Source organism: Pogoniulus pusillus, chromosome 41 (genome assembly GCF_015220805.1).
Source record: "Pogoniulus pusillus isolate bPogPus1 chromosome 41, bPogPus1.pri, whole genome shotgun sequence".
Lineage (NCBI taxonomy): Eukaryota > Metazoa > Chordata > Aves > Piciformes > Lybiidae > Pogoniulus > Pogoniulus pusillus.
In genome coordinates this window covers 5,373,049-5,389,860 of record NC_087304.1, presented here as the reverse complement: position 1 = coordinate 5,389,860, position 16,812 = coordinate 5,373,049, and the positions used below count along the sequence as shown (strand labels likewise).

The 16,812-nt window shown below is 55.8% G+C and overlaps 1 protein-coding gene and 1 long non-coding RNA gene across 2 annotated transcripts; one reads left to right on the top strand and one right to left on the bottom strand.

Annotated features, from left to right (window-relative positions):
• Positions 1–16,337, top strand: TINCR (TINCR ubiquitin domain containing). The gene is made up of 3 exons (XM_064175249.1): positions 1–264; positions 11,217–11,327; positions 16,283–16,337. Exons 1-2 carry the CDS (start codon positions 1–3, stop codon positions 11,262–11,264), a joined length of 312 nt encoding a protein of 103 aa, XP_064031319.1. The 3' UTR covers positions 11,265–11,327; positions 16,283–16,337.
• Positions 10,843–12,239, bottom strand: LOC135192259 (uncharacterized). The gene is made up of 3 exons (XR_010308954.1): positions 12,111–12,239; positions 11,680–11,767; positions 10,843–11,270 (listed from the first exon to the last, which is right to left on the bottom strand). It is a non-coding gene; the product is annotated as an uncharacterized LOC135192259 (long non-coding RNA).
• Positions 16,338–16,812: the final 475 nt, after the last annotated feature.

The window sequence follows — 16,812 nt, the reverse complement described above, 5'->3', positions numbered from 1 at the left end:
ATGGACACCCTGCGCCGGAGCCTCTCCCGCTGGAAGAGGTACCACATTAAGGTGCACCTGGCTGATGAGGACATGATGATGCCCCTGACAGTCAAGCCCAGGGACACAGTGATGGATCTCAGGGCTCACTTGGTGCGGGAGGGAGTCACTTCCTGGAAGAAGACCTTTTACTACAACTCCAGGCAGCTGGAGGAGCATGAGACGCTCAAAGAGGCCAACATCCAGAACGGCTCTGTCCTGCTTCTGGTCAGCAATAAGAGGGAGGTAAGGAGCTCTGGGGGTGCTGCAGGGGAAGGGGAATGCTTGGGGGTTCTCAGCCACTTGGGGTGCTTCCCTGCTGGGGTTTGCAGTAAGCAGGGCAGGAACTCAAACCCTGCCACTTCCAGCAGGTGGACTGAGATTCAAGGGCCGTGAGGATGAGCAGAGGGCTGGAGCTGCTCTGCTGGGAGCAGAGACTGAGGCAGGTGGGGATGTGCAGGCTGGAGAGGAGAAGGCTCCCAGGGGACCTTCTTGTGGCCTTGCAGTGCCTGAAGTGGGCTACAAAAAAGCTGGAGAGAGACTTTTGAGGCTGCCAGGGAGTGACAGGACTGGAGGGAATGAAACCAAGCTAGAAATGGGGAGATTCAGACTGGAGGTGAGGAGGAAGTTGTTGAGCAGGAGAGTGGTGAGAGCCTGGCAGGGGTTGCCCAGGGAGGTGGTTGAGGCCCCATGGCTGGAGGTGTTTGAGGCCAGGCTGGCTGAGGCTGTGTGCAGCCTGCTCTAGGGTAGGGTGTCCCTGGGCATGGCAGGGGTTGGCACTGCCTGCTCCTTGTGCTCCCTTCCAACCCTGACTCTGTGATATCCAGACAAGCTGTGGTGTGCAATGAGGGAGTAAGAGGAGGAGGGAATCTGGTTGGTGCTGCCTGTCTTGTCTCTGGTCAGATCTCACCTTCCTCACTACATGGCCAAGCACACAGGGAAAGACAAAAGCTGTGAAAAGGCAAAGGGAGATTGTGTGACACTGGGGGAGCTCCTGCAGCCTCTTGCTTGTCCTCATCCCTCCTTGCTGTGCCTGCTTCTCTTGCTTTCTCTTTAGCTGATACATTCTGCAGGGGCTCAGAGGTGGCACTGCCCTGGTTTGACACCGGAGAGCTGTGAGCCATCAGCTGACAGCAAAGCACAGTGAGTGCTGGAAGGGGCCAGCAAGAGGCTGCAGCTCTTTCTCTGGTCAAAACACAGCCAGATCACAGCTAAAAGCACACAAGACCAAAGGCTTCCAGTACAAGCAGTGCAAAGCAGATAAATCAGGGCAAGGACTGTGCTCCAGTGGGAATGGAAGCTGAGATAATGGACCTGAGCCTCACAGGTTAGTTTTGATTTGGTGGGGTGAATTTCACAGGATCAGAGGATGTCAGGGGATGGAAGGGACCCGAAGAGCTCATCCAGTCCAACCTCCTGCCAGAGCAGCACCATCCAAGCTAGCTCAGGGCACACAGGAACACATCCAGACAGGCCTGGAAAGGCTCCACACAAGGAGACTCCACAACCTCTCTGGGCAGCCTGTGCCAGGGCTTTGGGACCCTTCCAGGCAAGAAGTTGCCCTTGTGCTGAGCTGGAACCTCCTGTGCTGCAGCTTCCATCCATTGCTGCTTGTCCTGTGCCAGGGAGCAGTGAGCAGAGCCTGTCCCCCCCTCCTGACCCCCAGCCACACAGTGCCTAGAGGTTGCTGCCAGCACAATTAACCATCAACAGAACAAGAGGACACAGCCTCAAGTTGTGCCAGGGCAGGTCTAGGCTGGATGTGAGGAGGAAGTTGTTGTCAGAGAGAGTGATTGGCACTGGAATGGGCTGCCCAGGGAGGTGGTGGAGTGCCCATGGCTGGAGGTGTTGCAGCCAAGCCTGGCTGGGGCACTGAGTGCCATGGTCTGGTGCTTGGGCAGGGCTGGGTGCTAGGTTGGGCTGTCTGAGCTTGGAGCTCTCTGCCAACCTGCTTTGCTCTGTGATTCTATGGTTTTGGGGTGGTGAGTGGAGGAGGTGCCCAGCAGAGCATGGCTGTGTCTGGGCTCATTCAGCTTTCTGAATCCTGACCCCTCTGGGTTTTGTGTCTGTGCCTCTGCAGCAAAAAAAAAACCCACAAGAAACCAAACAACCCCAAACCCCTGCACTAAGGACTTCAGCTCCTGATTGCATGCCACATTCTGCCATGGTCCTATTTTCCAGTCCAGAGGCAACTTGAAATCTCAGACAAAGAGGATTTAATAAAGCATTTCCTTTCAGAGGCTCAGCCAGGCACAGGAGATTTCACATCACTCAGCTAACTGCAAACCCCAAGTCACCCACAGGTCCCTTTCTCCAACATCTCATTTCAGCTCACTGATTAACTTGGCTCAGGCTCCTCCTTTTCACCTTGATTTTAATGGCAGGGAGCTTCTGCTATTTGCTGTTGTTGTTTGCAGTGTTTATTTGTCTCAATTGCACAGCCCTGAATTGTTGGGAGTGAAAAAAACAACAACCAAACCCAACCAAAAACCCAAGAAGGATTCAGAGGGACTTGGTTGATGGGAGGGCAGGGACTGACTGGAGCTCTTTTGCAGCTCTGCTCCTGAGAGCAGCAGAATGGTCACAAACTGAGCACAGCTGAGGGCAGGAGGAAGAGAGAATCTTAAATGAGAGATTTATGAGTTTAGAGTCCTGGGTCCAGTTCTGTGCTCCTGAATTGCAGAGAGATGTTGAGGTGCTGGAAGGTGCCCAGAGCAGGGCAGCAAGGCTGGGGAGGGGCCTGGAGCACAGCCCTGGGAGGAGAGGCTGAGGGAGCTGGGGGGGTGCAGCCTGCAGCAGAGGAGGCTCAGGGCAGAGCTGATTGCTGCCTGCAGCTGCCTGCAGGGAGGCTGTAGCCAGCTGGGGTTGGGCTCTGCTGCCAGGCAGCCAGGGCCAGAAGAAGGGGACCCAGGCTGAAGCTGTGGCAGGGCAGGTTGAGGCTGGATGTGAGGAGGAAGTTGTTGGCAGAGAGAGTGATTGGCACTGGAATGGGCTGCCCAGGGAGGTGGTGGAGTGGCTGTGGCTGGAGGTGTTGAAGCCAAGCCTGGCTGGGGCACTGAGTGCCATGGTCTGGTGCTTGGCCAGGGCTGGGTGCTAGGTTGGGCTGTTTGAGCTTGGAGCTCTCTGCCAACCTGCTTGGTTCTCTGACCAGCTCTGTGCTCAGCAGAAGAGCACACTGACATCCAGCAGCCTGAAAACCAGGGGGGGGGAAGTATTATAAAGACTTAGAAGCACTTCAGTGGTGAACAAAAAGAAGCAAAAGTTAGGCAAGGAGGTAAATAATTCAGAATGAAGCATCTGAGGCAAAGCAGGAGCAGTGCTGGAGCCTCCTGAGACAGGTTGCTTGGTGAGTCACTGGAACAGGTTGCCCAGGGTGGTTGTGGATGTCCTCTCCTTGGCCAGGTCAGATGAAGCCTTGAGTAACCTGGGCTAGTGGCAGCTGTCCCTTGCCCATGGCAGGGAGGTTGGAACTGAGTGATCTTTGAGCTCCCTTCCAACTCAAACCATTCCATGACTCTTTTGACAGGTGCCTGAAGTCCAGACTGTGCTGGGCACCCTCCCACATGCTGCCAAAGCAGGGGGGAACTGCAGCAGTGCAAACAGCCCTGGGAGGTCCTGTCCCTGGTGGGCTGAATCCAGGCTGCCCCCCTGCAGTCAGTGGTAGCTGGCTCTGAAGGCACAGAGCCTGCTGCTCAAAGTCCCAGCTCAGCCTTTGCTGTTTGCTGGGAGTGCAGAAGAACAGGAAAGAGGTTGCTAAGCTCTTTCTACTTGAGTCTCACCAACCCCTCCCCTTGGCCAGTCCCTTACTCCTTTTCCCAGGGCTGGGTGCACTTCAGGGGGGTGAACAACCTCTCCCTGAGGTCCTTGAGCTCTTGGCCATGAAGTATCACAGGGCTGCAAGAACCTCTGCCAGTCCTTAGTGGCAACTGCCCAGCTGCTGGGGACCCATTTCTCTGCAGGCTCACAGAGGGGGACTGAGTTATTGTCATAGCACAGCCCCTGGATGTGTCTGACGTGTTTGAGGGTGGCTTTGGCAGTCACCATCACCTTGCCTGGTTCGTGGTCCTGAGCTGATTGCAGCCTCTGTGACTCAGCACCTGCCAGACCCTCAGCACCTCCCAGACCCTCAGCACCTTGCCAGACCCTCAGCACCTCCCAGACCCTCAGCACCTTGCCAGACCCTCAGCACCTTTCAGACCCTCAGCACCTTGCCAGACCCTCAGCACCTTGCCAGACCCTCAGCACCTTGCTAGACCCTCAGCACCTTCCAGACTCTCAGCACCTTCCAGACCCTCAGCACCTCCCAGACCCTCAGCACCTTGCCAGACCCTCAGCACCTCCCAGACCCTCAGCACCTCCCAGACCCTCAGCACCTTGCCAGACTCTCAGCACCTTCCAGACCCTCAGCACTTTCCAGACCCTCAGCACCTTCCAGACCCTCAGCACCTCCCAGACCCTCAGCACCTCCCAGACCCTCAGCACCTTGCCAGACTCTCAGCACTTTCCAGACCCTCAGCACTTTCCAGACCCTCAGCACCTTCCAGACCCTCAGCACCTCCCAGACCCTCAGCACCTTCCAGACCCTCAGCACCTTGCCAGACCCTCAGCACTTTCCAGACCCTCAGCACCTTCCAGACCCTCAGCACCTCCCAGACCCTCAGCACCTTCCAGACCCTCAGCACCTTGCCAGACCCTCAGCACCTTCCAGACCCTCAGCACAGAGAGGGCTGCTTTTGAGGGGCTCTCTCTGGCACTTCACCTGGCAGTTTGGAAGTGCAGAGTGGGAGGGGGCAGGAGCTGCTCTGTGGCTGGGACTATGGCACCAGTTTGAGCTGTAAGATTGTTTGGCCATTTCTTTAGCTGCTCCTAACTAGCTGAGGGCTGGGGGTCAGGAGGGGGGGACAGGCTCTGCTCACTGCTCCCTGGCACAGGACAAGCAGCAATGGATGGAAGCTGCAGCACAGGAGGTTCCAGCTCAGCACAAGGGCAACTTCTTGGCTGGAAGGGTCCCAGAGCCTGGCACAGGCTGCCCAGAGAGGTTGTGGAGTCTCCTTGTGTGGAGCCTTTCCAGGCCTGTCTGGATGTGTTCCTGTGTGACCTGAGCTGGATTGTGTGGTCCTGCTCTGGCAGGAGACTTGGACTGGATGAGCTCTTTGGGTCCCTTCCAACCCCTGACATGCTCTGAGCCTGTGATGCTGTGCTCCATGTGCCAGTGGAGCTACACTGCTCTGCATCTGCTGGGGGGAAAGTGCAGCCTTGGGGAGTACAAGGACAGAATCTGTGCAGGGGAGCCACAGGAGCAGAGACAGAAGCAGAGAAGGTGGTGCTGAGGAGGTGGGTGAGGAACAAGTTCTTCTCCATGAGAGTGGTGAGAGCCTGGCAGGGGTTGCTCAGGGAGGTGGTTGAGGCCCCATGGCTGGAGGTGTTTGAGGCCAGGCTGGCTGAGGCTGTGTGCAGCCTGCTCTAGGGTAGGGTGTCCCTGGGCATGGCAGGGGGTTGGAACTGGCTGCTCCTTGTGCTCCCTTCCAACCCTGCCTGATTCTGTGACTCTGTGCTGGGTTTGGCCAGCAGCCCTGACTCAGTTTTAGCACTTGAGCAGCTTAGTGAGGTATGGACCCTCTCCATCAAAGGTCAGCATCTGCTTCTTGAGCTCTCCCTGAAAATCTTGGTGTCTCCTACTTACTCTTTTGTACTGAGGTGTCAGCCAAACTCTATTAATTCCACAAGTGGAGCTGCTCTGATTGCCAAGGTCTGTAGCTCAGTGTCATGCCTATAAATATTAATGGTCACTCTGCAGTGCTGCTCCTTCCTCCAAGGGGCTCTTGGGGCAGTTTACTTTGAACCAGAAAAAAAAACCCCATCAAAATGAGCCTATTTTTTATTGCCCCCCTCCCCCCTCTTTTCCTTAATGCATTTGCAGATAATTGGCATTTAGCAATGGCCAAGTCAGCATTTCCCCTCCTTGCTCCTGTTTTCTGGGCTTCAGAACTCAGTCATAAAAATTCACTTAAGGTTTCAGCCTGGCAGGGTTGGGATCAGCACAGCACAGCTAATGCTGGAGGTTTATTTGGGCCTCAGTGGGGCTAAGTTGGAGCAAGAGGTTTTGGAGTTGAGTCAAGATGACCTCTTGCCTTGGGCAAAGAGAGAGGCAGGCCAGAGGTGGGAATGGCACATCCACTGGGGATGCAGTTCCCCTGGTGCACAGCTTGGTGGGCACACTGCTGCTGCACTGGCTGAGGTTGCCATCCTGGTGCAGCAGTAGCTGAGCAAAGAGCATCTCTCCTGAAGAGGAGAGCCTGAGGGAGCTGAGGCTGTGCTGCTGGGAGAAGAGGAGGCTGAGAGGTGACCTCATTCATGTTGATAAATATGCCTAAGGTGAGTGCCAGGCTCTGCTGGGTGATGCCCAGTGCCAGGCTCTGCTGGGTGATGCCCAGTGCCAGGCCAAGGAGCAATGGGTGGAAGCTGAGGCAGAGGAAGTTTCATTTAAACAAGAGGAGGAATTTCCTCACTGTGAGGGTGTCAGAACCCTGGCACAGGCTTCCCAGGGGGGTTGTGGAGTCTCCCTCTCTGGAGGTATTCAAACCCCACCTGGATGTGTTCCTGTGTGATCTGCTCCAGGTGGTCCTGCTCTGGCTGGGGGGGGGGGGGTGGGGGTGTGTTGGACTGGATGAGCTTTGGAGATCCCTCCCAGCCCCTTCCATTCTGTGATTCTCTGAAAGCCACTTTCTGCCCTAGAGAAGTCCACAGCCCAAGCACATGGGTTGCAAGTGAGTAAAAGAAGCAGAGCCAGACTGGGAGTGAGAATGAGCAAGCAGAGAGAGAAACTCCCCAGCTCGCTGGCCTTGGGCCAGCCTGTGCTGCTCGAGCCTTGGGTGCTCAAGGTGCCCACCAGCAAGCCTCAACATGAGCAGAGCTCTATTCAGCACCACTGCAAGAGCCTCCACAGGGGCATGCAGGAGGCTGTCCCAAATGCCCAAGGCATGATCAGTCCTGGCACTGTGGACCACGCCATGGCAGAACCTGCTTGGCTGGCTCTGGAGGTGGTGCATGGCTCCAGAGCCAGGGAGCTGCTCAGCTGGTCTGGTGGTGATGTGGGAGTTCCTGAAACTGGCACTGACTCTTCCTCAGCTCACTCTGCCTCACTCAGCTCTGCCTGGATGCTCTTTGCTGGCTGCTTGCTGTGGAGCATCAGGCAAAGAGGCTTCCCACGGGGCAGGCAGCTGCAGTGCTGGGGGTGGGTGTGTGGCACTGCCTGCTCCTCCCTGCACAGGCTGCTGGCTGCATGTTGGTTTTTCCATGTTAGGTGGAGGGATACAGAATCAGAGCATGGTTTAGGTTGGAAGGGAGCTCAAAGCTCAGCCAGTTCCAACCCCCCCCTGCCATAGGCAAGGACACCTCCCACTAGAACAGGTTGCTCAAGGCCTCATCCAAAGTGGTCCTGAACAACTCCAGGGAGGTTGTGGAGCACAGAAGCACAGAATGGGATCAAAGATCATTTTTATTGACGAGCTGGAGGAGGGGATTGAGTCCAGCATCTGTAAGTCTGCAGATGACACCAAGCTAGGAGCAGCTGTGGAGCTGTTGGAGGGGAGGAGAGCCCTGCAGAGGGACCTGGCCAGGCTGGATGGGTGGGCAGAGGCCAAGGGATGAGACTGAAGAAGGCCAAGGGCAGGTTCTGCACTTTGGCCACAACAACCCCAAGCAGCACTGCAGGCTGGGGCCAGAGAGGCTGAGAGCAGGCAGGCAGAGAGGGAGCTGGGGGTGGTGGGAGAGAGGAGCTGCAGAGGAGGCAGCAGTGCCCAGGTGGGCAGCAGAGCCAATGGCATCCTGGGCTGGCTCAGGAGCAGTGTGGGCAGCAGGACAAGGGAGGTTCTTGTGCCCCTGTGCTCAGCACTGCTCAGGCCACCCCTGCAGTGCTGTGTCCAGCTGTGGGCTCCTGAATTGCAGAGAGATGTTGAGGTGCTGGAAGGTGTTTGGAGAAGGGCAGCAAGGCTGGGGAGGGGCCTGGAGCAGAGCCCTGTGAGGAGAGGCTGAGGGAGCTGGGGGGGTGCAGCCTGCAGCAGAGGAGGCTCAGGGCAGAGCTGATTGCTGCCTGCAGCTGCCTGCAGGGAGGCTGTAGCCAGGTGGGGTTGGGCTCTGCTGCCAGGCAGCCAGCAACAGAAGAAGGGGCCCCAGGCTGAAGCTGTGGCAGGGCAGGTTGAGGCTGGATGTGAGGAGGAAGTTGTTGTCAGAGAGAGTGATTGGCACTGGAATGGGCTGCCCAGGGAGGTGGTGGAGTGGCTGTGGCTGGAGGTGTTGCAGCCAAGCCTGGCTGAGTGCCATGGTCTGGTGCTTGGCCAGGGCTGGGTGCTAGGTTGGGCTGTTTGAGCTTGGAGCTCTCTCCCAGCCTGGCTGATCCTGTGTGATTCTGTGGCAGATCTCACTTAGCAGCCTATGGACTGAATGCCAGTGAGGGAACCAGTGGAGGTTCCCCAAAGCTGGGTGACTTTGTTATTCTGCCAGGAGGCAGCTCCCTGGGTGGGTAGACCTTTGGAAAACCAGGCTGAGCAGCCCCTGAAGGGTAAAACAGTAGGTGCCAAGCAGGTGAAGGTTTGTATCAGCACTGGCATTCCCCACCAGGAACACTGAGGCTGGAAGGCAGAAGAGGGAGAACCCAGGACATGCTTATCTTGACCTAAGAGTGACTTATACACCACATGGGACCTTGGTCTGCTCTTTGAGCTGTCAGGAGTTATTCTTAGATGAGTTGTTATGGTAACTGAGCTAATGCCCCAGGATAGATGTTCTCAGGTGGCTGCAGGCCAGAAAATCAACACCAATAGATTCCAGATAATAGACTTCTGCTAACTCAGTGCCAGCATCTACTTTATTTAACCTATTCACCAATGACTTATTCAACTCCATTCCCTGGGCAAGCCACCTCAGATGACAACAGCTGCTTGGCCTCAAGGAGACCTCAGCTTCCAAAAGACTGAAGGGATCCCATGTGCTGTGGCTCAGCCTGTGCCAGCAAGTTAGATGTGCCTGGGACTTTCTTCTGCAAGGAGAGACAGCAGGCACAGAATGGCACAGAATGCCCAAAGAGCTCCTGGGAGAGTCCTGCCCCCACACCTGTGTGCCCACAGCCCACAAGGAACAGTCACAGAATCGTGGAATCATAGAATCAGGCAGGTTGGCAGAGAGCTCCAAGCTCAAACAGCACAACCTAGCACCCAGCCCTGCCCAACCAACCAGACCATGGCACTCAGTGCCCCAGCCAGGCTTGGCTTCAACACCTCCAGGCATAGCCACTCCACCTCCTCCCTGGGCAGCCCATTCCAGTGCCAATCACTCTCTCTGCCAGGAACTCCCTCGTCACATCCAGCCTCAACCTCCCCTGCCACAGCTTCAGCCTGGGTCTCCTTCTTCTGTTGCTGGCTGCCTGGCAGCAGAGCCCAACCCCACCTGGCTACAGCCTCCCTGCAGGCAGCTGCAGGCAGCAATCAGCTCTGCCCTGAGCCTCCTCTGCTGCAGGCTGCACCCCCCCAGCTCCCTCAGCCTCTCCTCACAGGGCTCTGCTCCAGGCCCCTCCCCAGCCTTGCTGCCCTTCTCCAAACACCTTCCAGCACCTCAACATCTCTCTGCAATTCAGGAGCCCACAATTGGACACAGCACTCCAGGGGTGGCCTGAGCAGTGCTGAGCAGAGGGGCACAAGAACCTCCCTTGTCCTGCTGCCCACACTGCTCCTGAGCCAGCCCAGGATGCCATTGGCTCTGCTGCCCACCTGGGCACTGCTGCCTCCTCTGTAGCTCCTCTCTCCCACCACCCCCAGCTCCCTTGTTCTGTTGCTTGTAATGTCCTTTGCTAGAACCCAGCAACAACAAACCCCCCAAACTCCCTCCACAGGCTCTGAACTTCTCTAGGTGGTGAGGAAATGTTTGCAGCACAGGCTGGGTTGTGTGTTTTTTGGTCTGCATAATTGCAAGGAGCAACTCACAGGAGTCAAAAGCTTCAGCCCTGCACTTACTGGCTTGGCTGGGTGGAGTGGCTGCCTGGCAGGGCTGCTGCCTACAGGCTGTGGGTATCTTGGTTGCAGTCCAAGGTGTGAACAAGAGCTTCTACACTGAAGAGGTAGCCCTAGAGACTTGCAGGAGCTTCACCCTCTCTTCTGGAGGCCCTAATGGGGGTAACCTGAGGCATTCAAATCCCTCCTGGATGTGTTCCTGTGTTTGAGAAGGAGGAGGCTCAGGGCAGACCTCACTGCTGGCTGCAGCTACCTGAAGGGGCATTGTGGAGAGGCTGTGCTGGGCTCTGCTCACAGGTAGCTGGAGACAGAACAAGGGGGAATGGCCTCAAGCTGAGGCTGGGGGGGGTTAGATTGGACATTGGGAAAATGTTTTTCATGGGGAGAGTGGTCAGGGGCTGGGATGAGCTGCCCAGGGAGGGGCTGGAGTCACCCAGCCTGGAGGTGTTTCAGGGTGGTTTGGATGTGGTGCTCAGGGATGTGATCTAAGGTGGCTCTTGTAGAGCAGGGTTCCAGGTTGGACTTGGTGATCCTGAGGGGCTTTGCCAGCCTGCATGGTGCTGTGGCTCTGTGCTTTACCCTGGGTGAGCCTGCTCTAGCAGGGGGGTGGGTTGGACTAGATGATCTTCAGAGGTCCCTTCCAACCCCTAGCAATCATCCTGTGATTTTTAAGGGTCTTCAGAAGGGTTAACTAAGACAGCAACTCGACTTTTGCTGACCTTCAGCCTTCTGTGCAGCCTTTGTACCCTTGTCAGGGGATGTTTATGGAAGCAGAAGGCCAGAAGCCCACTGCTGAGAGCTAAGGAGCAGGGAGGGGGTGAGCACATCCAGAGCAGAGCAAGCCCCTGGCTGTCTGTAAACACCCTGCAGCTGCTCTCCAAGCTACAGCCTGCCCTTGTTCTGGGATGCACAACAGCTGCCAGGAGAAGCAGCTAAAGAGGGGGAGCCTTGCTTGTGAGAAAAAGACCTCCAGACAGCTGCAGATTGGCTGAAGGCAGCTTCTGGGGAGGGGTGAACAGCTCTAAACCCCTGTGAGTAGCTTATCCTCAGCTAGACAGAGCAGCTGAAGAGACCAAGCAGGCAGAGGGTGAGGTCTGGGCTCTCCCCAGGCTGGGGCCGGTGCCTTCCTTGGTGAAATGCCAGTGCTGATTGAGTGCCTGCAGTGCTCCAAGTGTCTGCCTCTTTCTTCTCCAGGTAGTGCCAGAGAGCACAGCCAAAGCCAGGAGAGATGGGGGAGCCTGAGGAGGGCTGAAGGGAAGCAGATGGAGGAGAGCTTGGCTGTGCAGAGGCAGCCACCAGCCTCTGGTAAGTGCCTCCCTCCTTCCCCAGCAGCTCCAGGACTGTTCAGAAGGCAGCTCCTGAGGTTTTCAGCACCCTGCCCGTGAGTCGTTGAGCCAAACAAAACAACGAATAACCTTTCCTCATCAGCCTGCCATGTGGTGCCAGCTGCCAGAGGAGAAGCCTGGGTAAGGCTGGCACAGCTCCCCAGGGCGGTGAATCAGAGGGAGATGCCCATCAAAGGGAGACTTCTGCCTGGGTGATGAAGCAAGAAGGAGCTGAGATGGACTTTGCTCAGGGCCCTAGATGGGGATGTAGGACATCTGAGCCTCCTTCTGATCCCTCAGTAAGTTGCTGGTCTTGGCCTCTGTTTTCCTACCTGTAAGTCTGGGCTAATTTGTTCTTCCCTTTCTTCTCCTCTTTGTCCATCCAGCTGCAAGGGACTCAGGTCAGGGCTCTTTGGGCTCCTGAGCAATTAGAATCCTAGAATCAGTCAGGGTAGGAAGGGAGCACAAGGAGCAGGCAGTTCCAACCCCTCTGCCATGCCCAGGGACACCCTACCCTAGAGCAGGCTGCACACAGCCTCAGCCAGCCTGGCCTCAAACACCTTCAGCCATGAGGCTTCCACCACCTCCCTGGGCAGCCCCTGCCAGGCTCTCACCACTCTCCTGCTCAACAACTTCTTCCTAACATCCAGTCTGAATCTCCCCATTTCTAGCTTGGTTTCATTCCCCCCAATCCTGTCACTCCCTGACAGCCTCAAAAGTCCCTCCCCAGCTGTCTTGTAGCCCCCTCCAGATACTTAAGCACCTCTGCAGACTGAAAGCTCTGTGCAGCTCCCAAGAGGTAAGCACACTGGAGACAGTCCTGCAGCTGGAGAGCCTTTGTGCATCCAAAGGACAGAGGCAGGCTGGTCCCTGTCAGTGACAGTTACCTCACCTGACACCAGGGCCTCCTTGTTACACCCAAACTGCCTTGCTTTTGAGCCAGGGCTTATTAAGGCAACGAGCCTGCTTGTGTTGTTCTTCCATCTGTGAGCCAAGTCCCCCTGCTCCAATAATTTCTGACCCAGCTGACCTGATTCAACCCTGTCTGATGGAAACAGAGAGGTCTCTCAGACCCAAGATTCCTGCAAGTTTCATGATAGAGAGGGGGGAAAAAAAAGAAACCAACCACAACAACTCAGCAGCTGGGCAGAAGAGAGACATTTCAGTTAATATCCTGCTGAAGGAAAGGTAATTACACCTCTTGCTCCCTATCTGTTTGGAGATGCAGCAGCCAGGTGACCAGCTGGCATTTAGATACTGGCTGGGCAATCAGCACCTGCCTACCTTCAAACCAGCTCCTGCACTTGCTGCCCCTTTCTCTGCACAGCAAGAAATTGTTGGAGGAGCCAAAGACCTTGCTGGGGGAGCCTGGAGGGGGATAAAAGTGCCCTGGGGGATGTTACAGCAGAGCTGGGAGGATGGAGAGAGGGAGAAAGGAAAAGCAGTTGTAGGATAGCTACAGCTGTGTGCTGGGCAGCAGGGCAAGGGAGGGGATTGTGCCCCTTGGCTCTGCTCTCCTCAGACTCCACCTGCAGTCCTGGGTGCAGTTCTGGAGCCCCCAGCACAAGCAGGACAGGGAAGTGATGGAGCCAGTGCAGAGGAGGCCACCAAGATGCTGAGAGGGCTGCAGCAGCTCTGCTCTGAGCACAGGCTGAGAGAGTTGGGGCTGTGCAGCCTGGAGAGGAGAAGGCTTCCAGGAGCCCTTGGAGTGGCCTTGCAGGATCTGAAGGGGATTACAGGGGAGCTGGGGAGGGACTATTGACAAGGGCTTGGAGTGAGAGCAGGAGGAGGAGGAATGGGTTTGAAGTGGCAGAGGGGAGATTGAAAGTGGATGTTAGGAAGAAGTTGTTGGCAGTGAGGGTGGTGAGAGACTGGCACAGATTGAGGGTGGTGAGACCCTGGCACAGGTTGCCCAGGGAGGTTGTGGAGCACAGAAGCACCCAATGTGATCAAAGATCACATTGGGTGCTTCTGTGCTCCACAACCTCCCTGGAGATGTTCAGGACCAGGCTGGATGAGACCTTGAGCAACCTGTTCTAGTGGGAGGTGTCCCTGCCTATGGCACAGGGGGGTTGGAACTGGCTGAGCTTTGAGCTCCCTTCCAACCTAACCCATTCTCTGGTTCTATGAACAGGTTCCACCAGTTGCCCTGCTCACCTAACAGCTTCATTTTTAGGTTCACCCTTGTTAGCAGGATGAAATGAAGGAGGTTTCTCTAACCACTGCAGTGTTTTCAATGCCAATTCCAATGACTGCTCTTACCAAACCCCCCAAACCTGCATTTGCTGTTTCTCAACAGGCAAAATGTACTTCACTGAGCTTGGAGCAACCATTGGCTTCTTTCAAGCAGCAAAAAGCACTTGAAGAAATGCTGTGGAAAATGAAGTTTCTTATTTCCCAGGGTTCCTTCACCTTTTTCTTTTCCCTAAGAACAAAAGATACTTCCCCAAGTACTTCTTTGGGGTTTTAAACTGAGATTCTAAACCAGGCAAAGATGTGAAGATAAGTTGTGGCTGAAGATCTTTTAGAGAAGCAGAGAATGGTTTAGGTTGGAAGGGGCCTTCAAGATCAGCCAGTTCCAACCTCCCTGCCATGGGCAGGGTCACCTCCCAGGTTGCTCAAGGCCTCATCCAACCTGGCCTTGAGTGGTTTGGCTTGGAAAGGACCTTTAAAGGTCATCCAGTCCAATCCCCTTGCAGAGGGGGGAGACATCCCCAGCTAGAGCAGGTTGCTCAGAGCCTCATTAAGCCTGACCTTGAATGTCTCCAGGGATGGGACTTCTACTCCCTCTCTGGCCAACCTCTTCCAATATATTACCATTGCAGAGCTCCCTCCTGATGTCCAACCCAAATCTCTCCTGCTCCACTTCCCAACCACTGCCAGAGTCTCACCACCCTCACAGCAAAGAACTCCCTCCTGATGTCCAACCTAAACCTGCCCTGCTGGAGCTAAGAGCAGAGCAGAGGGACAGAATCACCTCTCTCAATCTGCAACCAGAGCATAGCCCCAAACAGCCTGACCTGGGCCAGAGTCTCAGCACCAAACATTTCTCCTTTCTCTCCAGCCTGAACCTCCCTCTCTCACCCCCAAACCATCCCTCCTTGTCCTGTCACCACAGGCTTGCTCCAACTCTGTCCCCAGCTTTCTGCCTGGCCCCTTGAGGCACTGCAAGGCCACCAGAAGGTCTCTCTGGAGCCTTCTCCAAGCTGCACAACCCCAACTCTCTCAGCCTGGCCTCACAGCAGAGGGCTTCCAGCCCTGCCAGCATTGCTGTGGCCTCCTTTGGCTTATCTCCAACAGGTTAACTTCCTTCTGCTGCTTCACTTTCCAACCACTGCCAGAGTCTCACCACCCTCACAGCAAAGAACTTCTCCCTAATGCCCAACCTAAACCTACCCTGCCAGAGCTAAAACCAAAGCAGAGCAGAGGGACAGAATCACCTCTCTCAATCTACTGACCACAAAGCAGCTGAGATGGGCAAAGAGTGGCATGGGATTAGGCATGGGAAGAAGGAAAGTGACTTTCCCAAGGTCAACCAAGGAGCTGGGTGCACGGTGGGAGGTGCTGCTGCTGTTGGGTCAGCACTTCTGCTGCTTGACCGTGCGGCGCCTCGGTGCATCTCTCTGCCTGCAATAATGAGCTCCCTGGAGCAGAGCCAGTCCTCTCCTGAGTGCTTGGAAAGTGCCTTCCACAGCCCCAGGTGCAGCCATAAGTAATGATTTAAATGATAATAATACCATTAAAGTGCAGGTGTGCCACTGCAGATGGGACACACTCAGCAGCAAAGCTCTGAATCTGTTGTCCCTCTTCTAAGCCAAAGGTTCAGTTTGACTCCCAAAGCCTGGCAGAGGCCAATATTTGCTTCTCTGGACCTGCTAAGCACAGCTCTGCAAAAGGCAAACTGACCTGAGCTGGGTTCATGGCATCATAGAATCAGGCAGGTTGGCAGAGAGCTCCAAGCTCAAACAGTCAACCTAGCACCCAGCCCTGCCCAGGCACCAGACCATGGCACTAAGTGCCCCAGCCAGGCTTGGCTCCAACACCTCCAGCCACAGCCACTCCACCACCTCCCTGGGCAGCCCATTCCAATGCCAATCACTCTCTCTGCCAGGAACTTCCTCCTAACATCCAGCCTGAACCTGCCCTGGCACAGCTTCAGCCTGGGTCCCCTTCTTCTGGCCCTGGCTGCCTGGCAGCAGAGCCCAACCCCACCTGGCTACAGCCTCCCTGCAGGCAGCTGCAGGCAGCAATGAGCTCTGCCCTGAGCCTCCTCTGCTGCAGGCTGCACCCCCCCAGCTCCCTCAGCCTCTCCTCACAGGGCTCTGCTCCAGGCCCCTCCGCAGTCTTGCTGCCCTTCTCTCAATCCCTTCCAGCACCTCAACATCTCTCCACAATTTAGGAGCCCAGAACTGGACACAGCACTCAAGCTGTGGCCTGAGCAGTGCTGAGCACAGGGGCACAAGAACCTCCCTTGTCCTGCTGCCCACACTGCTCCTGAGCCAGCCCAGGATGCCATTGGCTCTGCTGCCCACCTGGGCACTGCTGCCTCCTCTGCAGCTCCTCTCTCCCACCACCCCCAGCTCCCTCTCTGCCTGCCTGCTCTCAGCCTCTCTGGCCCCAGCCTGCAGTGCTGCTTGGGGTTGTTGTAGCCAAAGTGCAGAACCCTGCCCTTGGCCTTGTTCAATCTCATCCCCTTGGCCTCTGCCCACCCATGCAGCCTGGCCAGGTCCCTCTGCAGGGCTCTGCTACCCTCCAATTAGCTCCAATATCTACTCTAACACCTCTTGCCTGTAGCTAGCAGCTCTGGGCAGCTCTGGATGGATTTTTGCAGCTGAGGGTGGGGGATATCTGGAAAGAGTAAATTAGCTGGGGTGGTATGAGGAGCTGCCTGGACTAATGTTTTGTTTCCTCTCTTTTTTCCCTCTTTTATTCCAGAGATAGGCTCTGATTGACACTTCAAATCTGCCTGACAATCTTTTATTCTGAGTGCAGTTGCTGCCTTTCTTCAGAGCAGGAAGAGCTGCTTTGGTTGCTGTCCTTCAAGTGATGGATCTTATCACATGGGGGAAAAAAGAGAAGAGGGGGGAAAAAGAAGGCCAACAGCAAATAAAGGCAAAGCACCTGGAAAGAGCCACAGGTACAGCATGGAAAGAGGTAAAACAAACTGCATTTATTAGAGGAAGTTTTGGTTATCTTCTCTCTGCCATAGCCCAGAGTTGGGTGCTAGGTTGGACTGGATGTGAGCTTGGAGGTCTCTTGCAGCCTGGTTGATTCTGTGATCCTATGATTCAAAGACACAGAAGGAAAGAGGCAGTGCTGAGAGGGACAGGAGCTGCCTCTCTGCCTTCTTTGTGTGACTCTTCATAGAGTCAACCAGATTGGAGGAGCCCTCCAAGCTCATCCAGTCCAACCTGGCACCCAGGCCTATCCAATCACCAGACTGGGTGGGTAGCAGAAGCATACTT